Genomic DNA, 23653 nt, shown 5'->3' on the forward strand with positions numbered 1-23653 from the left:
TGCCGTATTTGAGAAGAACGCTTCAACAAGCTCAACTGTCAAAGTTGCCAATTGTCGTGATTTCGACAGAACCATGCAGTACATTGTTTTGGTTTCGTGTTTTCATTCGTATTCGACGCTCGCAAGTTACCGCCGTTTAGCAAGATGGTAGAAATAACGCTAGAAAATCTAGAAATAAGGTTTGATTTTGTTTGTCGGTTCTGCCTTTCGGACGCTGATTGTTTCCCGGTGTTTCTTCCCGATGGAAATATCAACAACCAGTTGCAAAAAGCATTCGAAATCATTGCATCGAAAGTGGACGAGAACGATGGACTGCCCAACAACATCTGTGGTGTGTGCTTGCAGAGTATAGAAGATTTTGTGGAGTTCGAAGCTAATTGCAGCAAGTCATATGAAATTCTGATGAAAATTCTTCATGACACACCGGAATTTGTATCTGGCAAGACAGCGAGTTTGGATTGTGAGTCGGAAAGTCAGATCAAGAGTGAACACGACGATCAAATTGTGATAGAAGACTTTGAATCATCGGAGTACATCTACAATGATGGTGGAGAAATTCCGGCTTTGCTAATCCCAGGCGATGATCCTGCTGTTGCACGGGAGGTTGATGACCAGGAGCACCTCGATAAAGATGGTGATGGGTATGAAAACTTAACCACTCCTACAGGTGAAAGCACTATCATACAGGTGGAAAATACTGCTGATAAAACCGAAAATGAAGAATCGCACACCGACTTTATGGATCTGTCGCCGCCCGCAAATGACATGTACATCAAAGCCTGCAACGCTCCAGTGATGGATTATTGCTACCGTAAAAATCGAAAGATACCGATAGTCCAGTGCATGTTCTGTGATAAAACATACCGTGGCCGTAATACGCTGCGAAAGCATCTAAAGATACATTTCCATATCAAAAACTATTCCTGTTCGTTCTGCGAACGGACCTACTCCGATCGTACCTCACTGCGCATACACGAGTCGCGCCATTCGAACACAAAATCATTCAAATGTGATCATTGCGATCGGTGCTACTACAGCAAAGCAGAACTGCAACAGCATTGCATGGTGAAGCACGCAACCCGGAAGCATATTTGTGAGGTTTGCAACAAACCATTTCCCTCCCGGACCATTCTGCAAGACCACGCACGAGTACATGTATCGGAACGGCCATTTGTTTGCAGCACATGTGGTAAAAGCTTCAAGCGGAACCGTAATCTTGTTCGACATTACCAAAACCACGAGAGAGGCAAAAACATCACAGCGGAGAAAGAACCGATAGATGCAGGAAAAATAGTTACCACTTGCCAGTACTGTAACGATGAATTCGGAAAACCATCCACGCTGCTAGAACATCTCACGCAGAAACACCCGGATGAGTATGAACAGAGTCGGGGAGAGGCACGGAGTTGTTCGATTTGTAGGACCACATTTAACGATATGGAAAAGTTCCTACTGCATCAGGAAAAATATGTCTTGTTGATGGTCACTGCAGAAGGCTACCAATGCGGCAAATGTGGCAAACAGTTGCGGTATCGATCGTTTGCAGAAAAGCATATTCAGTCGCATATTACGGAACGTAACTTTCAGTGTGATGTTGCTGATTGTTTGAAAAGGTACAAGCTTAAGGTACATTTAACACGCCACAAGCGGTTAGCACACTCCGGAGAATAGGCCGAACAGGGTTGGCACTAATGATAGCAATCCAAATGGATTCGGTGGATTAGGACATGAAAATACCGTGGGGGAAAAAATCTGGACTAAACACTGGTCTAGTCTAGGCATGCTTGTATACAGCTTCGGAAAGAAGGTAAGTAGAACTACAACACACATTTACTTTATCATAAATTGTTAATTGTTTACCTTTGTAAAAATTGGTCGTTCTCGTTTCGTAATCTGTCGGTTTTCATGTCCACGATCTAGTCGAAATCAAGCTTCCGAAAGCTGCCTTCAACTCCGAAAGCATTACTGGTAGTTCCATTTTTTCCCCCTGCCCTTGGTGACGTACAAGGTTGTGCGTTCATTAGCGCCATATCGATCAGGTAGCTGCGGTTATCTAGGAGTTTATTTTCCCATTGTTTAGCTATGGTATCAATCGATTCCAAGTCTCCGCCATACTCCTTGGGAAGTACACTGGGTGGGAAATGATCATGCAGAGACTTCAGATCACGTCCATGTGTGTAAATCTACAGTAAAATGGAATGGAACGAACGCAACATTAGTATAGGTTTTTGAGTAAAATCAATTTTTCAAATCGTCTTTAATTGGCATCACTTACCCTCTTATGCTGATTCTTTTCCGACAACAATCCGTTGAAGATGTTCAATGCGGTTTGTGCCCCGGGGGGCGGATTAAGTATGTGTATCCCTTGCATTCGCAGCGGCGAAGCGTCCTGATTCAGTATGGCCACCTTCTTCAGAAGCTCCACCTCGAAGTGCATTAAATGGCTGGCAGTTACTCCCTTGAGATCGATTATGATCACCATTCCGCAGATCACCATTTGGTCGTCCTCGCGCATCACTATATCGTTGATCATTGTGCCCACCTTCATGATGTCCGCAAACGTGCAGCTGCTCACCTGGAAGCACCCTACACGTATAAGAAATAGTTTGGGATCCGTCGGCTTCTCCGTTTTGGGCAGCGGTATTCCCACGCTGAAAACGTGATAATAATATGTTAGTAGAGGGCAACTCAACTCTTCCACCAAAGCTGACTCTTTTTTGAACCGCTTACCCCATGCGTATGATTTTGAGCACATCGGCATCGTGTGGGTCACGGTTTTGGATCACCTCCGGAAGGTCGGAACGAATTTGATAAAAAAGTAAAACCTTCTTTTTCACCTTTTCCAAACTAAATTTGCAACCACGCAGGAAAGCAATCAAAAACTGATCGTCGATAAGAGCCGTGTGAAGGTCCAGTTCGGCAAGCCACGATCGGATCACCTTCAAATGGCTTTCCACCTGGGTTGCATCTTCGTTGAGCTGGTGCTTCGCAACCTCTGCTAGTGGTGGAGAAATCGGACGTATGTGTGCCATCGCTTGGGTTGGATGTTTAGACGTCTGGAGTACTACACAATCTCAGTAACAGTGCCGTAGGTCAGTCAGACTCGAAGTAGCAACTGTCCTAACTCTCCTCCAATGATGAGCCGTTTACTGAAGAATGTCCTAATCTATTGATAAACCATGGCTACCGAGCCAGATAGTAGTTATCAGTGACATTATCCGATTGATCCTGCAGAATTGATCAATCTAAATAGACCATTGTGTGTTTTTTATACGATGATAGGCATTAGTAGGCATTAATTCTTTTGGTATTGCCTTTAGCCCCACCACAACCGGATTCATTCTATGTTTGGGAACTTTCGATTCGATTGGAACGTACCGCAGTGATATGAATCAGGTCCTACTCTGTATGTACTTACAGCTTTGTTTTTATTCGTCAATTCATTGGACAGTTTAAGTGGTATTCAATTTATCGCACACTAACCATTGCATTCATCGTCTCTCCCAAGTGTATATGAATTCAGTCGACCCCCTCCTCCTGGCTTATTAGAGCTGGCTATACTCTATGCTATCCCAGTAATGCTTTAGCTTTCCGCTTATTCTAATCAAACTCGAGCGTACGGAACGATCCATCCACACCGAACAGTGTGCTGGCATTTTTCGGTTTGCCTGGCCGTTTTCGCTCATCGTTCCGATATTTGGCATCTTCGGCGAAAAACGTACGATGGGCAACCAAAGTCTTCCGCCAATCCTCAATTATATCATTTAACCGCCCACCGCTACCACCGTACTCCTCTGGCAAATACTTCTTGGGCACCACCTTGTGAAGGGCTTCGAATGACTCGTGCACCTGTATGCGCTCTTGAATCTTTTTGCTTAAAAATCCATGAAACAGCTTGAAGAGAGCGTCAAACCCGGAGGACGGGTTGATGAAGTGGATGCCTTTGGTGCGTATCGGGAAGGCTTCAATGACGGAGGTCATTTTCCTGTAGCAAGATAAAAAAATATTATTTTAAGTTATCATCATCAATCGATTGCTGTTTGATCGGCAATTGCTTACTTGATGAACGTGGGATTGAATTGTGATAGTGTGGCGAACGTGAGGCCCCTTAAATCGACCAGCACCATATGTCCGGCGATGATGGAGGAGTCGTCATCTACCAGCAACAGATCGGTGATCATATAGCACACCTTCATGACGTCCACGATCGAATACTTGCTGGCATCGTACGCACCCATGCGCACCAGCATGAACCGAGGCCCGTCACTCTCGAGCGTATGGGGAAGGGGAAGATTGACACTAAAAACGAAAAAAAAGAGTCTTATCATCAACTGCTATCGAACGCTGTCCGCTTTGGGCTCGGTTCGATTGCTACCCGAACGACATGTAGTTCTGCAGCGACTCATTGGCGGGATCACGATTGTCGAAAAACTCCGGTATCGCTGTCTTCACCGTGTAGTAGTTGTCCAGCTTTTCTTTCGTCTTTTCCAAGCTGTACTTGCAACCACGCAGGAAGTTCACCAAAAATTGATCGTCCGTGCGCGAGTTTAGGTGCGGTTGCTTGAGTAACCATGCTTTCAGCGTCGCCAAGTCCTCGGGGATGCGGTTGGGCACTTCGTTCAGCTCATCGCGCGCCTTTTCAGCCAGTTCCGGTACCAGCGATCTTAAGTTAGCCATCGTTCGTACAGCACGCACGCGGTGTCCTTGTTGCGTCAAATGACTGTTGGGGAAAAAAAGGTTGACTTTATTTTTTGTTTTTCCGTGAAAATGCTGTTGTAAATCGGTCGAGCGCTGGTAAGACTAATCCTCTATCACCGGCAATGATGGCTACGTCGATGTGTGATAGTTTATCGGTGTTGGCAGTGGGTAATTTTTGCCATGTCCATGTGGTGCTTGGCAGGTGCATGCGATAAGAGCCGGTGACGCGATAAATAGCACCAAAGCAAGATATCACTTATCATTTATCAGGCACCACCTTTGCTTCATTTTCTAGGGCACCATGGAAGCGCGTACGCTGATCCGTGTTACCGCTCGAATAATGTACACACTGCTGATTTATTCAAGTTTCGCCTGGCCGCTGTTTGCTGGACAAGACATTTGTCATCCCTTTTCGAAGCGGAACTATTACTTCATCTCACTGTGACGAAATACTTACACTTGTTGCAGGTATAACTACGGTTAATTGATGTAACTCGAACCGATCAGCTAAATGTGTGTTTTACGGTTCAATTTTTCTCCCGATGATAACACGTTCGGCTACTGCTGTGGTTTGTGCGGAACTGATTACGGTACGGTACGCGTGTGTTACCCAAGCGCAACCCCAAATCATCCGCTGGATGCACTCACCCATCGATGGCAAGAGCGGTTGGTTGCCGAAGTTATCTATCGTCTTGTCACACGGCCGCCGTGACGCTGCACACACAAACCCTTTCTCACAACGGTGCGACGGTGAGTTTGTGGTACGCATTAAATGGGGGCTGATTTGTTGAAGTTTGAACACCACGCCGGCCAACAGCTGGCAAGGCATCGCGCGCCGGGTGTGCGTAGAGGAAAAACAAAACCCCGCACAATCGCGGGAACCCTCGGTAGCAGACCATACAATGCTCGATAAGAAAACATGTCGTCATACACTACACACGTACGCTAAACACTATGTTCCAGATGAGTGATTTTTCCCATGTTCTGATCAGAATGGTCATTTAATGTTTTTAGCTGTGTATTACATTTTGGGTTCTTTGAAGCTAATGTGTACACCACTGTTCGATGTTGATAGTGATTTTACAAACATATCACCACAAATAGTAATGGGTCTCTATCTTTCCGGGTTTCTATCGGTGTCCCTTCCTTTCCGATGGGTCTACCTCTATCTACCCGAGCTTCTATCAGAATCGAATTTGATTGTGTTGTTACCATTACTTAATTGTTAGTTCTCAGTCCTAGGGTTAATTAATGGAGGTGCTGTTATTCGTAAACTACTTATTAGGCATTTGTTTGCAAACTGTTTTGTTAATTTTAAATATCAACACAGATCATTTGAAGGTATCATTAGACGTTTCTAAACTTCTACGATCTTTCAGCATTCATACAATTATCTAGACGTCCGCTTTTGGCAACACAAAATTGGGAAGGTTTAGATAATTAATTTACATGCTTTTTTTTAATTCAATTCTTCCGTAGCTGGATAGTCACACACCGACGCTGCTTTAGGACTACACCGCGATGGACTGGTTGGGCGACGATTGAAGATCAAGTGATCAATTATAAGAACTGCCCAGGTCCGAAAAAATGGTTGGTAATTATCTTGAAGAGGACATTCAAAACGGAAAATCCACTCATGATACAATTTTCCACATCCGACAGATTCTGGAGAAAGCAACGGAGCGGCAGTATCACTTATCACCATCATATCATCAAGGATTTCAAAGCCGTATATGATAATCAAGGTAATACATTTACTTAGCACTAGTTTGAAATTCTGCTGAAGCTTAACAAGCTCGTAAAACGAACAAATATCAATTTCTCAAAGTCCTTTGTCCATATCGAAGATAGACTATGTATGAGATATAGACTAATTTAAGCTTCTTTTTACTCGACCGCTAGAGAGCATCATCCGGGTTAATTGGAGCTCGTCTACCAGGAAGGTAATCATCAGCGAACTGCTCGGCAGAAGGCATAGAGGCGCACAGCGTACTCGTTGACTGGATCAAGTGAAACTAATGCAGCCAGGAGAGGACGTGTACATGCTTTTTGATCGAGTTTACTGGATTCGGATTCTGATCAGCACGACATAATGTGAGCGAATCAAGTAGAAGGAATAATATAAGAATGTTAATAACCATTTTTTCAATCCCTTTTGCTATTGCCAAGATAGAATATGCTTAGCTCCTAAGATAGTATAAGTCTGCACCGTCCTTTCTCTCTTCTTGGAGGTTGCTCCCCTTCAACTGCGCCTCCAACGCATATTTCTCCCTAAGTAACGATCCACAAGGTGACCATCGTATGTCACTTCGTGAGTGGCATATTAGCCGGTTAAGCACAGGCTCCTAACACATTCAACTCTGTGTGCTTATTGGACCTAATGCCGGGTTATTCTGTAGCGTCGGAATGTTTACCAAGATGAACTAGCAAAAAGGCGATACGCACAATAATCGTGGTTGTTCAGAAATTAATTTAAAGTACAATTAAGTGATATAGTTGCGACCGCTAGAGGTGATCGTGAAACGATCAGCACTGCAAAACTCCGAGTTCAGAAGTAGCTAGAACCAGAAGTAGCTTTGCCCTCGCTAACTCTCTTGTGACATTGAGATCATTTACAGATAACAAAATTATAGCTAGTTAGGTTAAGTTAAGTTACCATAATTGTATATCTTACTTAAGATTTTATAGACTTTTATTGAAAACATATTAATTACAATCTTGTTCTAGAGTAATCTTGTTTTGAGAAAACCATAAAAACAAAATACTTATGCTACCTTTCTGTTCCGGTATATCAAATTGAGTTCTTGTTTTTATTACTTTTGCATACCCAAATCCTTAATGTAAAGAAAATAGCGCATTTGTTTTGCGAAAGAACTAACCCCATATCGTGGAAGTGAAATTGTTCATATGTTGTCAAACGTAGAAAGCCCAGGCCTGTAACAATTGCCGGGTTCACGTTCATTTCATTTCATCGTTCAAGCACAAAACGACGATTGCATGCTTGTAACGCATTCATTAAGCTTCTTATGAGTAATCAAAAAAGTCAGTTGCTTGCGGCGGCTATCACTAGTGGGACATAAAAACGATTTTTAAAAGAATAAATAGTATATTGCACGACAGTGTCTATTAAAACGAACCAAAAAATATTGAGCAGCATAGTTTGAGTACGATTCATCAAACCGGCAAGAGCGTTACCTTGCCCGGTTCGTAATCCTTTGCTAATACAATCCAGACGGTAAGTCTGTTACTTTGGAGCCACCGATGTTCGTTTGGCTGCGGCTTGCTTCGCGCACCATTCCAGTGCCAATGGCGAAGGTCGGCTGGTGGTGTGTGGTGCCGGTGTTTGGCCGCAGCTTGAAATTGTTGTTCCCGGTCAGCTTGCTCGGGATGGCACCGTTGGCCGGATTAGGCGGCCCGGTGGCAGCGGCCATACGTGATTTAGCGTACGCGTTCGCTTTATTTAGTCGCTGTTCATTCGTCATGACGATGTCGATCATGGAATCGACCCCGTACGCGCCCATTCGATCTAAATTCTTGGTCACCTTCTTCGCCTCGAGGGCGGCAGTTATGTCCGGCTTTGGATACTTGCCGGCACTGTTCATGTCGGTCATGAAGAACACACCGTTAAACTGCTGTGGCGTTGCAGCCTGCGCAATATGTTGCTCGCGCTCGAGCGACTGTGCTCTGAGCAGGCGCGATTCTTTGTCGCGCGCGTCCATTATGACGTTCAGTATGGCTCGGTTCGAATCTTTCGCCGAAGGATGTCGGCCGCGCGATTGATGCAGGGCCGTTACCGACGCAGTGACTGCTTCCGCCGTTGAGTGGATCACATCCGGCCCTGGAATAATGCCCGCATGCACTTCCGGCGGAACTTCCATGGCCGAGGGCGTAGCGGTGATATCGAAGTACCGGCTCGTACCATTCTCCTCACCGAAAGGATGCTTCCCCTTGCCGACACCCGTGTCCTCATCGTCATCAAAAAAGTCCACCTTCGTTTCGTTATTGACCACCATCAAATCGTATCCCGAACCTTCGCCGTCGGACGGGTTCGAGATCAAATGGGCCAACGATCGCGATTTGCGGGGCGGTTGGGGCAACAGGTTTACCGGTACTATTTCATGCTCATTCGAGATTTCCAAACTGTAAAGCGCCTGCTCGGGTATGCCATCCACCTGCTGGAACAGGATCTCGTTCTGGTCGGAAATTTCGCGCTCCGCATCGTTGACAATATTCTGCAGCTCCTCGATCACATCCTCGATCGTTGCGTTCGTATCATCCTCACCGTTGCCGTTTAGCTCATGCATTGGGACGGTACTTTCCTGCGTTAGCGATATGCTAAACTTGTGCGAACCCGCACTGGAACCACCGTTCTTCGCTGGGTACAGACGTGGCGGTTCCGGCGTCGACGATTGTCCGGTCTCCGAGCTGCTAATACCCTCATCGTCATTCTCCGACGTGTTGTTTCGTTTGGCCTGTGGCGGTACCTGGCGCGGCAAAGCCACCGGTCGCTTTTCCAGACTGGAAGTGTTCGAGCTTTCGTGAGCTTTCGAACCACCGCTACCATTACTGCCGGTGCCCTTCAGACGCAGCACCTCCCGCTGCAGCTCCGCACAGCGTTCCTGCAGCCGTCGCTCCATCGTCGTCAAGACGGTTTTTTCCTCGTGCAGTATTTGTACTCGACGCTCCAGGATGACCAAACGGCTGCGCACCTGTTCGGCGGAACGGGCCTGCAGTTGCAACTGCTCGATATCGATCCGTATCGCATCCCAGCGTTTCACCTCGAGCCGAAGCCGCTCCAGCCATGGCGAGGTCGACGAGATGGTTTTACACATCTGGGACGGATCCAGCCCGGCCTGGTACAGTTCCGCCTGCAGGTACAACCGTGTCTGCACGTTTTCCGAACTCTCGAGAAACGTGTTGATGAAGCGCATCCCGATCGCTTGCAGCTCACCGGAACCACCGCCACTGTTCAGCATCCCGACCAGCAGCCGAAATCGTACCGGTTCGGCACAGCGCAGGCGAAGCGTCGACAGTGCCTCCGACACGGCCGTATGTCCGTGCAGCTGCAAGCGCTGCGTTCCGTCGCCCAGCGCTGACTTGTCGCAGGCAATGGTGAGCAGCTGCAGGGCGACGATGCGGGAGCGTATCCCCGTACCGGTTGCTGCGGCGGCCAGCGGAAGCAATCCGATCGGCGTTGTGCCGAGCCGCGTACCAGCCTCGGGACTTCTCGTGCAGCAGATGCTTAAACATTGTCTGGAATAGGGACGGAAAGTTCGAATTACAACTTTGATTTGGACACCGCCTTAGCAATCCACCACTCACAAGCACGCCAACTCATCCAGCAGAGCACGCCGCTGATACGATTGATTATTTCGTGCCATGCCGCCGGGTGGCATCGTGGTGGTGCCGCTCATCGGTGCACTTTGGCTGAGCTGAACCGCTCGTAAAACTTCCAACAGCAGGCTGACACCATCCAGCGGGCTCGATACAAACTCCTGCACAAAGCTGTGAAATATTGTAAAAGAGTGTGGAGAAATTAGTTACAATCGGAATCGAACGATTGTAGGGGGGTTTGGGATACGGAGGCAGCCACAGGAAGTGGTGTTAAACCGCTCGTTAAAGTGTAAAGTGACCACTTCGTAGACATTTTGCGTCACCCTTAGGCCAGTGAGAAAAGCTGTGACACCGCGCACTTATTGCGATAACTTATCGGTTCGACAATAAACCTCAACATGCTGCAATTTTAAGCCTCCCCATTGCCGGGAAAAAGCGGTTTCCTCACGCAGCACAGAGAGCACAATATACCACCTTTAGTTGGGGCTTTTCGGCGCCCGACACACCGCCGATGAAACCGATGGATTATTTTTTGTGAGCAATTGAGGTCAACATTAGGCGAGATTGCTAAACTTTTTTCGAAACCCACCGTCGTATTGCAACGATGACGGAAGCTCATCACTAACCCGGGGACCCATCGCGGAAACAGCGGCTTTGAGAATCTTTTCTCTTTCATTCCGGATCGCGATGGAAAATTGGTGGTATGTGCTCTGTCTGTATGCGCCCTCGACTTTCTGCCTCTTTGTATACCCTCTTTTAAGGGTGTCTGTCGGGTGCGTGTGTGTTTGACTTAAGTATGGAAGCACTTCGATTTTACCGGGTGCAAGAAATTAGGGTTAATGCGCTCTTCGGTTAGTACCTTCCCTTCGATGAAGCTGCTAGATATGTTTTAGAGTATTGCGAACGCTTTCAAAACGGCATAATGGTTGGTCGTTTTTGTGCGAGGGGAGGGAGGGAATTGGGCATCGTGGGGGGGTTGAGAAACATTGGAGATCTTGGACGGTGGGGCGAGAAACCCCAAATGTCTACCGGAACATACCTTGGAAACGATGCCCGTAGATCTGCGCGCAGTTTGGTGAGCAGATCCGTCACGGAACCAAACTGACGCAGAGACATTTCTGCATCCATTTCTGGCGGTGCCGGTATTGGGGAACTGAAGAAAGAGAAGCAAACGGAAGAAAGTGTGGGGGCGCACAAAAGGTTAATGCCAATCTGATTGATCATCTTCCGGGTACCTACACAACTGGTGTGTTTTCCCTTACCGGTAGTCCGAGTTTTTGTGTGGTAAGGTTTGCGACCGTACATTATCGTTCGATTTGTCCTGTTTCGCCGCATCCTCATTGACGGTGGTGTCGTAGATGGACTTGAAGTTCCCATTCGAACCCCGGCGACCGTACTTCTTGAGCGAAATTACATAGTCCTCTGGGTTGAACACTGGCGGTCGCTGGTTTTCCTGCTAATGGTTTTGAGATAGTTCCGTATGAGAAGCCCCAGTGCAAGAACGAATTGACGATCCACACCGCACCAACGTACCTTGACATTTGCATTCCATCCCAGCGATGCGTCGTTCGTATCCGGTGGTCCGATCTGCGTCCCGCCCGGTGGACTTTTCCCAGCGCTTGGCGCCATCTGGTACAAGCAGTAGGATAGGTCACTATTTATAAAGAGACACCAAGTAAGCAGAGAAAAAAAAAACCGTCAAATATTAGAGATAAATAGAAATAAATACATACATGGCTACATAAATTGCTACCCGAGAAGCGTAAGAGAAAGTGAAAATTTGACCAATTTTCGTGTGGTGTCTTTGTCGTGCTTTTGCATTATGGTTCGATTTCAAAACCATTATAACTTCAGATTCAAATTGATAGGTTATGCTCGGTGTGACACTGATCTGCAAAAATTATCCTTTATTTCGGATGTTTGAATTGTTGGCTTCTTTTTAGATATCCAGCACATAAGATGAATGTCTTCTCGACGTATATTAACAACTACAGACAGTCACCGACTTGCACTATTATAGCACGGACCGCTATAATGCGGGAAAGATTCGCGTTTTCAGCGTGTGTCAAATGTTAGTGTAACATCATTTATACTTCAGAGTTGCAGAGTCGACATCATGTTCTGTCCTTTTTATTCTGCAGTTCAGGTGACTTATTGAAAGAAAACGTTAGCAAGAGTTAGACACAAATGTTTTATATAATAAATTAAGGCATTTTCAGCCAATTACACCTGAACTTTTTTGCTATAAACTAACTCAGTGGTCAAATTTCCTGAACCCGTGAATCTCAGGGACTCACTTAGGTCGAGTGTGTAGGTCTATAAGCGCATTAATCAGACGAACGAATGAGGTTCCAATTAATCCAACACAACCAATCAAGCGACCACCACCGTGTGATCCCTCCATTTAACATCCGACATAATATTTGCTACCGCGCTCCCGGAAGAAACGTTCACCTGACGGGCGATTGCTTCCGTGCTGCTGTGTGTGACATCCTCGTTCTACCACTGTGTTCGCGCTCGTTAGTGGAATTACAAACAGAAGCCCATATCTGCGCCGCCAAATGATGTAAGTAGGTTTGTTAACACGACCATAAACAAAACCGAAAGCATTAACCATAAATCATCGCCGCACACTGTTTGTTTGTGGCGGTTGTGCGGTCGTAGTTAAAACAAACCCGAAAAAAAACCGAATCATTCATTGTGTATGTGCGCCGTCAATGTGAACCGATCAAGATTTCCTTTTGCGCGCACTCCATTCCAACCAACCATCATAAACTTAATTTGTCAAGATGCAATTGAAAGTTTCGTTTTATTTGTAATAATGTAATGAAGCTACTGTGCTGCTGTAGTTTGCTGGTTACAACAAAAAAAAATAAAACTTTGGTATCTGAGAAAACGGGAAGAAAGATGTGGCGCAGGTTCTTTTATGATCGGCTAAAGAAATCATTCCTACCGGTACGTTAATCGTACTTAGGTCGGCTTTAGTGGCTCGTTTTCCGTATTGCAGTGCGTTTTATGAGCTCCGTTCATTTAAACTTCACTTTCACGTCCAAACCATTCTCGAAACATTTGACGCACAATGTTGACTAATGACGTTATGAAACGAGCGTTTTTCAGGGATACTCCATAAATGGAACCTTTGTTTGAACGATCCATTCAACGAACAAATGTCAACAAACACAAAATATTCGGTTTGAAATAAGTTTCAAATATTTCCCTAAAACCTTATAATATTCATTTGTTTTGTACATGTTTTTCAGCTTATTCCCGAAAGTAAGTAATGTTTTATAGCAACTGTTAGGATTTTATAGCTGCTTTACTTAGCACAGACTTCCGAGATGGTGCATTGTCGTTTATACTTTAATGTTACAGAGTCGAGGAATCCTTTGATTACTCTTTTAACGTTTCAACTCACTCACTCTCTGTGTCGACTAACGACTCATTCTTTAGCGTTTGAACTCACTCACTCTTCAAGGGGTTCGAATCACTTAATAAGAGAGTGAGTAAAACTCCCAAAAAAGTTAATTTAAAGCACTTAGCTGAAGTAATTAGTTATGGTACATTTGGATTCCGAGTCCAAGTGTTTATTTTATTTTATTTAATACGCATTATTTGATTCTAAAGCAATTAGAATGCCATCAACTAATTTAGCGAAATTATATGGCAGCCAAAAAAAAGCAATGGCACCAATAAAAGCGTGAGCTTTTACTGAGTACAACATTAGAAGTAATTTATTGTTAATATTATATGTACAACAAAACACACACTTCTTTTAACCATTTAAAGGTAAGTTCGCAAAACTGCAAAACTAAAATCCTATCCCATATTTTAAGCGATCAAATTCTACCTATTTCTTTCGCCCAGTTAATGGCAAATTTATTGTAATTTTGTGTGAGTTCACACATAACACAATTGTTGTGCTGTCTGCCGTACACCCCGTGCAAACTATCGGCAAACAGCGACACCGACAAACATGCGGCCACCAGCTTCTTAAGTCATGTAGTTGTGGCAAAGTAATCTTCCTCCGGCTGCTCTTCCTTGTTTGTTTGGCAGAGAATCTTTCTGTTTTTCTCCGCGCTACACAAAGTACACCTGCAACGGCACCAGGCATGATGCCAATACGGGAGATGCATTGTGGATTTGGTTGGGGGGGCTAGAGTGTTACCGATGCTAGAAAAGCAAACACATTTTTTCCACACTATTGTTTTACCACACCGAACGATTTGCGGTATGTCTGAATTGGCAGTTATAAATGCGCTACGAAACTATGTGCGGCCCCGTTTGTTTTCCTGCTTGTGTGCGGTGTTTTTTTTCTGCCAGGAAGAATGACAAACAATAGGGTAGGCAGTAATGTTCGATAGCATTTCACTATTTGCCTCACCGAAGGTGCAAAGGTCCGTATAACGTTTTCCGAACCGAACCGGCGGGTTAAGCAAATGGAGATGTTTCTCGCTTTAATGTAAATCTTTTTTTTTAATATTGATGTAAATTTTCATGAACATTTATGTTGTTTATCTTTCAGCTTTTCCTTCCAAATCCGCGCTGTGAGGCTTTAAAAATGCTTAGAATGCGCTGGAAAAGCGCACCGAAGCGAGGGAGAAATGTGCTTCCTTTAAATTATAACAATCAGTTGTAGGTCAGAAGAAACCCATAAATATACATGATTTTATTTCATTTTTCAAAACTAAAACTCATCTTTCACCGAGCAAAGAGGAAAAACGAAAAGTTCTTGCTCATCCACCAATCTATGCTAACCCCCCCCCGAAAGAGAGAGAGGGACGTGGTGATGGTGGTATCGTAAATCATGATGCTATCGGTTTGCCCGGCCAGTTCCAATACCATCGCCAAGAATGCTTCAAACCCGCCAGAAGAAGCCACGAGTTTTCCCCCGCGTTCTTTCGCCCCGAATGCAACCGCGAATGGGAAGGGAAGCGCGATTCGTTCATTATGCGAGTCTCAGTGTGCCGTTCAACTCTCATTTCCGCTGGCTGACGCCGACCCGTGTGGAAGCGCTCTGGAACGAATGGCCAAGCAGCAGCCGCTGTGTAGCGGCCATAAATTTCCTCTCGAAAACCGAACGGGACTTTGGGTGCCCGAATCCGATACGCGCGCGGGCCGTTGTGCGCTATTCGCGGAGCGATGCCACCGCGTGCGTATAGATAGAAGAACCGTCGATCGCGGTCACGTGATTTGGATGGAACCGGGCAGGGGTTTTTGGTTTTTAGTTCAACCGTTTTAATTAGACAGGGAAAGGCACCGGGTTCCAGGTGCGCGGGAAGAGTAAATGGTTCGTCCATATTCTTCACCCGTTCGGTGTGCTGTTTTGCGTACACTCGCATGGTCGGAGATATAAACTTCACCGTACCAAGATGTATCGCTCGGGAGACAACTGATCGATTCGGTGCGAATCGTTGCTGTGGCCAGGTTGGGAGCTCCAGAGCCACAACCACCAGCGTTGATTACAATGCGTCCCCCTTCCTCCGGCCAGTAACCACAAATCAAACCCATTGCAATCGTCACTGTCTCGAGGAGCTTTCATTGAGTGAGACAATAACCATTACCATCGCAACTGCTACTATTAACCGCTTTATGCCACCAACAAACAATCTCACCGAAAGGTGTTTCAAAATTAGTTCTAATATCTGCGTGCACCTGCGAACCAAATGCACACCCACCGGAGGGGTGGGGTTACCTCGCTATTGCGCGCTCGTTGTGCCCAATTATGGCAGCTTAAATTGAAGTAATGGTTCCAAAATACTATGGGAACTCGCTCGAACGAATGTTTCAGCATGGTCGGGCAATTACTGCTGCTAGTCATTGTTTAAGGTTTCGTTCTACACACAACAACCATCAAACAAAGGTAGATGATCTCCGGTAGAAGTTGAATTCTGGCGCGTTAACAAACAGTAACTGACGGTGCTATAATTTTAGTTGCTCTTGCACGGCCACCGTTTTGTGGTCTGATCTTCAATCTTGATGCGTATCTTGATGAATGATTGTTTTGAACAAATTTGAATCACTTTATTAGACTTTCTCCTCTGCCTGCTTATGTAACATTCTTTTTTTTACGAATTCCCTTTTGTACCCAACGGTATTGATGGCGGATGTCATTTGCTATAAACACTTGCTTTTTATAGTAAACTGTGCACTCACACTTTGCGGATAGCAGCACGGGAAACGGAAATGAATTCACCACACATTTTGCGATAGTAATCAACATTCTGTCCACTTTGCATGCCATAATACGGTGGCCCATGGCGATGAGTCTGCGACATGTTGGACAGCACCGACCGACCGAAATCTGCACTTGCAGATCAAAAGAGACCACCCACCGTGCCGATCACCAAGGAACTAAACACAAACACATATGGGCCACGTTGTGCGCGGTTTTTTTGGCGCATAAATCATCTTATTGCGGGAGGGAGTGACCACACATCACTCCCAAACATCATTATCGATCCGTTCATAGCACGATCATTATCTTAACGCATCTCTCAGCCTCAGTGCATGCAGACTTTACACCCCCAACAACATATTGCGCGATTATACAAGCGCTTTTTCTTTGGTTACCCCTTTTTGGATTCACTTTATTCTCGAGGATATGGCCAGCAAGGCAAGTAGAAATCGAACAGAGACCCCTCCTCGGTGGTGTGGGTAACCATTACAACGAACATTATGCCGCACCAATGCTACGACCATACGAACAGTGAACATTCAACCGAAAGACGCCGTGAACTAGTTTTCACGTAAACGGTGCAATATAATTGATCGTCGATCAATTTGAATGACGACGATTTCCATCGTTGAAGGTTGTCGTGGAAAATGCGTCCAAAACACCCCGCTATTTTGGGGGTTAGGGACGGACGGTAGCGGTGTGCGTTTGTGCAACGATGCGACGCAAAGAGCTGTATTGAGAAATTGTGCTGGCCTTACAAAAGAAAAGCTAGAAAATGTACAATAGAAGTTCTGAGCCCGGCTTGCGGCACGCAACTAATTTTTAATGGGCGATGAAAGAAGGCTGAACCCAGGCGAGCTGGCAAGGTTTTTTCCATCGTTTTCTGTCGCTTGTCCACGTTCTGCTGCAGGGTTTTTAGGTCGTTACAGGGTTTTCGGGGATTGAATTGACAAGTTCAGCGAGATGTTGTTTTATTCGGGCATAAAATTGACTTGTTCAGCAAGTTATTGAATTCTACAGAAGATGGCGTTGACATGGACGGTAGAAGTATAGAGCAATCGTCGAATGATGTTGCTGGCAACACTGCTCCTGACAAAGTGCCCAGCGAATAGCAACGCAGCTACTGTCAAATCCATAGCAATCGCGTTGCCAGCAACATTCTACCGTCACTCAATAGTTCTGCCGAACTTGTCAACGCCATCTTCGGTGCATTTTAATAACTTGCTGAAAAAAATAACATCTCACTGAACTTGTCAATAATAATCCCCGAAAACCTTGTAACAGTTAAAAGGGGATTTCGATGTAGAATTTAGTTTAGCTATAATTTTAGCAAAATTCAAGGGATGCGCATAAACACAACACCTCAGTAATTTGGGGGGCTTAGTTTTCTCTCTCTCTCAACACGCACGCATGCCAAAAAATAGATTTACGCAATCGGTACATTTTCAAATATCAAACGTGTAAGGCGTAATATGTGCAATCGTGCAGGGGGAGAAAATTGAACCGGGCCAAATTAATTGATAACCGCAAGGAATGTGTTTGATAATCCGAAAAAATAATTAATTTTTGCCTTTCTCTTTGCTGGGAGATGATAATGTTTTTGTTGAAAACTACGCCCATCCCACCGACGGGGGACCGGTGGGTAGGAAAGATACGGCAAACGGGAGACAGACGACGCTGGCACGCTGAGGAGGATGAAAAAGCAGGAGTCGAGGTAGAAAAAAACAAAATCAACTCTCGATCGCTTCATGATCCAAACGCGCACCACACGCTGGCTAATTCCCCCATTCGATTAGCTTTGGAATTGCATTAGTGAGGTGAAATTTTCGCTTCGATTTCGGCCGTAATTGCGATTATGAATATTGGATTGGCCGTGCGTACGTTTATGGCAACCAATCATCACCACCAGCACCACCGTTGCACGTGGAAGCGTAATCTGTGCTCGAATGATTTCGGAGCGCTACTGGCAACACGGCCGATGATCCTGCTATCAAATCGCATCGAAATGGCGGGCACTGGTAATTGGGGGAATTTGATTGTAATCGACAGTACACTACACGAGTGCGAAACGTTACGCGGCGCACACTTTAATTGGATTACTATATTTAAACAAAGCGCACAGCAGCAGCAGCACAAGTAAGGAAATGCATTTTTCGTAATGCACTTCCGAGATCACACGTCGCTATGGTGATGTAATTTTTCACCTGAATTACAGACTCTGTTGTATCTTCATACACCCTTGATGCATAATATTTTAGATTTAAGATTCGTTCTATACAATGTGGTGATACTGAAGGTCCTTTAAGATCTCTAAGTTTACTTTAGTTTAAATTTGGTTGGTTGGTTCAACTATTAAAGCTATAGGAATTTGACGATTTTTAGAGCTCAAGTTGAGTTGGGATTTCTTGAGATGCAGAGGTTTTGTTTTAAAGCAGGGTTCTCCAAACAGCTTCTGTGTAAATGGCCTCCAACTTCGGCAGTTTCAACCAAAGCAGTCCGTAGACTGACAAGTTTGAAGACCGCTGTTCTAAACGAATTGAGGCCGCTGTTCTAAAGCATTGAGGGATTTTTTTTCTACAGAAAAATCTTGAAGATAAGTTGTCTACCTCAACGATATTGCAACCGAATTTCCACATATCTGTAATATTTGTTTAGGAGCTTGGAAACCTTGGATCAGAATCCATTTAATCTTCCCCAAAACTGGGTTCTTAAACATAAAATGCAACATTTGAATATGTTCGCCAAAAATTCTACATTTGGACCACTAATTTGAAAGGAAAAAGTAAAACAGAAATCAAAAACGACAAACAATCATTCTCCCGTTGACCTTTTGACCTATGCTATAATTTAAGCACACACGTAAGCACCAGTTTAACTTCCGTTTTGCATAAAACAATAGCTAATATTCTCCTCATCATATGTGGCACGAATTTCCGCACACGAAAACGAAGCTGGTTTGAAATCGCTCTCTCGGGGTAAAACACTCCCTCCCCAGTGATCTTAATGAAGCTCTTGACGCAAGGGACGCTTATAATGAGCACCTTACTGTGCGCGCACCCCTCTTTTTTAACATGCTAACACACCGGCAGACTTAACGAATGTGCAACGGCAGCAGCAGCACCAGCACACCATGCAGCAACGCCATTGTCCGCTAGAACCGTTACCGTTGATTATGAATCTAATAATTACACCAAGGGGTACGGGGTTTCCATGGGTGACTCTGGTGGACTTTTAAGAGTATGCAGGGGATTCTCCTCAATCTGAGCCCCGGTTTAGCATAACTAAAAGCTCTCTTTCTCTTTCCCTAGAGCGATGCTATCTTGTCATCAGAGTACCAACAACAATAGAGGCATCGTGATCAAGCGATCAAGCGAATGATGAAGTTAACACGTTTTTTATGAGCGAAATGGAATTTATGTATGCCTGCTGCACGTGTAATTGAGATCGTAAACTGGTGGTGACGTTAATTTGGTTATTAAAATTAAAGTTATAATCCTGTCATTTGAGCCGGCATTGCTGTAAAGGAACCAGATTTAAAGTTGGTTTAACAATTAACACAGTTCAATTGTACGTTAGTTTTGTAAATAGTTCATTCCTCAAACAGAAAGCTAAAATAGAAAGACGAAAATTTCGCATGGTGCAATTAAGTCTTTTTACACTTGCGCATCAATGTCCTTAGTTGTAGGGGTCTATTCTCTTAAAAAAAACCCACCCGGACAATTATTGGTGGAGAAAGTTCCAACGTGTCTATTTTACTTTAACGACACTAATGGAACCTCTCTCCCCATTGCTTGCTTTTATTTGTGCTGCCAAACACCCATCCTCTAATTGCACGCATTGGGCCACGTTTCGGAGCAATTGCTCTGAAGCTTTGCTGCACCGAGATAGATCTCACGTACAGCATCGTGTACTCGCACCAAATAATTTAGCATAAACGTTAGCGATTATCTTGACAGCAAAACCAACTGTTCCGCCGAATGATGCACCGAGCCGGGGACCTCGGGTAGGCTCGCAAATGTACCGAGCCAAACGTGAAAATAAGCGCGCGATGCTAGCGAAAACATAAACCGAAGAACCGAAAGCTAATTGATCGGCGGTGATGGGGAACGTTCGCGGCCAAGTTCATGGGAGAGCGTTTTGTTTTTTTCGCTGTCGCATCTGTCAATGTAAATCTGTATAAAAAAACGAGACAAACCCGGATGGTTGACATCAGAACAACGTAACAATACACGTGCATGTATGTGCGTCTAGCGCTAGGCGACCGACACAACGATCGCGAGAAAATTAATCGAACCCAGCGCGCAAAAGGAACTTGTTTTTGGGTTGCTCTCCTCAGCAAAGCATTATGTTTGGATGGCCTCGTTCGGGCAGACGTACCTACCCGGTTTTCTTGTTTTATTTTCCGTCGGATGATGGCCGAGAATGCTTTGCCGATTGGCATTTGCCTTCAGATCGAGCCTACTTGGCCCGCCCGTCCGTTCAGTTGGGTGCACACGCTGTGTGTGCCCGAGAGCATAAGTGGAGCAAATTCCCCGGCCTGTCCGGACACCAGCGATACCGGTTGTGCGGAGAAGCAGCAGGTTCTTTGGAGTGGAAGGTGATTGTTTCGGTTTTATTTTTAATCCCAACGCACGCGCGCATGCTTCGATCATGCAGTTGTGGTTGGGCCAGATCTAGCCCAATCGTCTCGATCTTCCCGATCCGCGCATCAATAACTGGGAGGGAAATTAAAAGCTGTAAACGAACTTTTCGTCCTTCGGTGAACGGCATCGCTTGTAAAGCAATAAAAACACACACACATACAATACGCCAACCAGCATTCAGACGGGGCGACCATTTTTGCCTAATGCTTGTTCACGGCGCAACATAACATACGACGCGACATACTTCCGTGTAAGCGCGAACGCAACAAAACACAACATCTCCACCAACGGCAGCATTAAGAACCGTTAGGTCTTCAGCGAAACCAGCGCGCTCTTGTCCGGGTGCTGGGCCTGGTGACCGGTTCGGAATTGTTAGGAATTTCTTTCGCTCTCGTACTCCACAGCAGGGAAAGGTGACGGGATACACATGGTCCACATGGCTAGGCATCGACGGCAAAAGAAAAAAAAGCAGAACGTTCAAGACTCAAGATCGCACAAGACAGTGAACTTTTTCGCTCACAGCTTCCTCGAATGTCCCGTTGTGCCGATCGTTAATTGGTCGCCAATTTCATTCTGCGCGCGCGAGCACACACACAGCGAAATGCTGCAAATTATACAATACAGCATGCCTGCATTGAGGTCCATTTCATAAAGTAATGTTGCAACATTGAAATAGAATTAACATAATACTTATTCCATAGACTCGATCTTCGATTGTCTATGGGATTTCACTGTGCCTTTTGATAAATTAAAGAATTAAAGTAAAAATTAAAGTAAATATAACATAATATGTATAAAGGACAGAGTTGTCCATTCTCACTACTACAGGGGCATCCAAAATTGTAGAACTAGTTAAGGTTCGGATTGATAGGATTTTTTTCTAAATATCATTAGATATTAAATCCTTCCTTAATATTGTACAAAATTGTTGAAAGAAATTTTATAGAATTAGCACTCAAAAATGTCAAACTGACAGGACACCACTTCGAAAGAATAATGGCGAAGAAGAAGTGTTAGATTTTTTATAATTTGTTGTCTCGTTTTTATTTGCAATGTCCTCTTCCTGCAGCTATTCTGTTATACTAATCACTAGCGGAAGTGTCTACGAATTGCTATAAAGGATATTCTGAATATAATCCACTGTAGCGGTGTTGACTACCCGGGTTAAACAACTGTGACATGGCTTTGACGAAGGAGATTCGAGTTTGACTGATATTCGAGAAAATTGAAGAGAATTAAAATCGAAGTAGGTGTAAAGTCCTGCAGAGCACTGTACCTTCATCATTATTCCAGAGCAAAGATCTTTAAATGACCGGATGACGTTATATGAGTCATCGCCTTCCAAAGAAATAACAGAAAGCTCGACAGCTAGCTCAAGAACGAGACAGATATAAATTATCACGAAACGTCAATCAACGATGGGGGCCCGCTGCAGCAGCCAAAGCAGGAAACCGGAAACCATAACTGCAGCAACATGCATAAATTAATACACACACACGCGCGCGTCAACCGTTAGATCGACCGTCCCAAGAATAACTGATCGTCGGACGACGATCATGCGTTACGACGTGAGGTACATTTAAATTGCTTCTCACTGCTGTCTCCCGGGTGCTGACAAAAGCGTGTCGAGAAAGACAAAGCGATTCGGAGGGCATGGGGGGGTTGGGTCAGTGCATACGGTTACTTTAATAACGCACATTACAATTTCCCGCACTGTAGGTATAACATTGTGTGCCGTAACCGTTAGAACACATGCTGCTGAACTGAAAGTTGCCCGACGTGGCAATCAGGCCTCCTCTCTATTATATGTGGCAGCTCCGAGATAAGTGTATCGTCGTTTGGAAGATGCTGTTGGGTGTGAATTTTGTAATATATTTGTTTGCACTCAGCATTAAAACACACTAATCATCCACCATTGCACGAAGTCGTGTATTACCTGCCCATTAAGAAATCTCTATACATTGGAGAATTTACATTTAGCTCCAAATCGGTAGCGGTGGTAAGATTTTTCTGTCGCTGTTTCTTCATGTTGCGATACGATGGCAAATTTTCATACCCGCGACGGATTTCACTTTGCGAAGCTCCCTTTCATATTACCACTGCACAGTTCCGCTTCGTTTAGTGCGTATCGATGCGCGCATTAGTGAAACTTTTCCACACGATTGTTTCTATCGATTTCGTGTTCCGTTCCAAAATTAACACGCATCAACAAATGCTCGACCAGCTTGTTTTGCCGTACGCACAAGCAATCATTCACCCACGAACAACGCACAAGGGGAAACGCGGGCGTACTCCTTCGTTGCGCACAACCTCCACTCTACGCCCTTGAATGATCGATCGCTGTAAATGCACTAATCACTAATCGACATTCTAGTAGCCGATGCCAGCGAACACGTGTCACCACAACGGTAGCCTGGGGGATTTAAAAAAAACGGTGCCGCTAAATCCTGCGCAAGGTACGAGCACCACATGTTATCCTATTCGAAACCAAGAGTGAACTGAACTCTTCACATCAGCTGCCGTGGCATCGAACGCGCAGAGACGGAACAACGGAATGCATCCGACAGATCAGTTAACACACGCTGGCGGAACCTGCGCGCCGCGTATCGATCTTCGCCGCGCTGTGCAGCTACCAATTTCTCTAATCAACTCACCTTTTCAACGCACACTGTGAGGCGGCAAACACCACCGTGGGGCTTCTCAATATCTGATAAACATACCGCACACCCCGGGTATGGCACCTGGGAATGGACGAAAAATTGTGGAAAATCGATGCCGGATGAGCGGGTGGAACGGCTCGGAA

General features: G+C 45.1%; 4 protein-coding genes across 5 annotated transcripts in view; 1 reads left to right on the forward strand and 3 right to left on the reverse strand.

Moving 5' to 3' along the window:
* Window positions 1–144: 144 nt before the first annotated feature.
* LOC128301915 (zinc finger protein 287-like) lies at window positions 145–6443 on the forward strand. The gene is made up of 3 exons (XM_053038585.1): window positions 145–1807; window positions 6178–6288; window positions 6361–6443. Exon 1 carries the CDS (start codon window positions 145–147, stop codon window positions 1669–1671), a length of 1527 nt encoding a protein of 508 aa, XP_052894545.1. The 3' UTR covers window positions 1672–1807; window positions 6178–6288; window positions 6361–6443.
* LOC128301917 (alpha-tocopherol transfer protein-like) lies at window positions 1917–3032 on the reverse strand. Its single transcript, XM_053038589.1, has 3 exons — window positions 2731–3032; window positions 2276–2651; window positions 1917–2183 (listed from the first exon to the last, which is right to left on the reverse strand). The coding sequence occupies exons 1-3, from the start codon at window positions 3030–3032 to the stop codon at window positions 1917–1919; spliced, it is 945 nt and encodes a 314-aa protein (XP_052894549.1).
* On the reverse strand, window positions 3440–5432 carry LOC128301916 (alpha-tocopherol transfer protein-like). Of its 2 annotated transcripts, none has more exons than XM_053038588.1 (4): window positions 5347–5432; window positions 4376–4720; window positions 4060–4299; window positions 3440–3985 (listed from the first exon to the last, which is right to left on the reverse strand). In XM_053038588.1, exons 2-4 carry the CDS (start codon window positions 4675–4677, stop codon window positions 3601–3603), a joined length of 927 nt encoding a protein of 308 aa, XP_052894548.1. In that variant the 5' UTR covers window positions 4678–4720; window positions 5347–5432; the 3' UTR covers window positions 3440–3600. The 2 variants fall into 2 exon arrangements, with proteins under 2 accessions (XP_052894548.1, XP_052894547.1); XM_053038587.1 differs by lacking the exon at window positions 5347–5432 and adding an exon at window positions 5156–5289.
* Window positions 6444–7341: 898 nt separating the features above from the next.
* Window positions 7342–23653, reverse strand: part of LOC128301870 (uncharacterized) — a 31777-nt gene continuing 15465 nt past the window's right edge. The window contains exons 3-7 of the mRNA XM_053038528.1: window positions 11566–11686; window positions 11295–11488; window positions 11072–11185; window positions 10021–10203; window positions 7342–9951 (exon numbers count right to left, since the gene is read on the reverse strand). Coding sequence (XP_052894488.1) covers window positions 7917–9951; window positions 10021–10203; window positions 11072–11185; window positions 11295–11488; window positions 11566–11686 — 2647 coding nt within the window. The 3' untranslated portion in view covers window positions 7342–7916. The remainder of the gene's footprint in view (window positions 9952–10020; window positions 10204–11071; window positions 11186–11294; window positions 11489–11565; window positions 11687–23653) is intronic.

Source organism: Anopheles moucheti, chromosome 3 (assembly GCF_943734755.1).
Source record: "Anopheles moucheti chromosome 3, idAnoMoucSN_F20_07, whole genome shotgun sequence".
Lineage (NCBI taxonomy): Eukaryota > Metazoa > Arthropoda > Insecta > Diptera > Culicidae > Anopheles > Anopheles moucheti.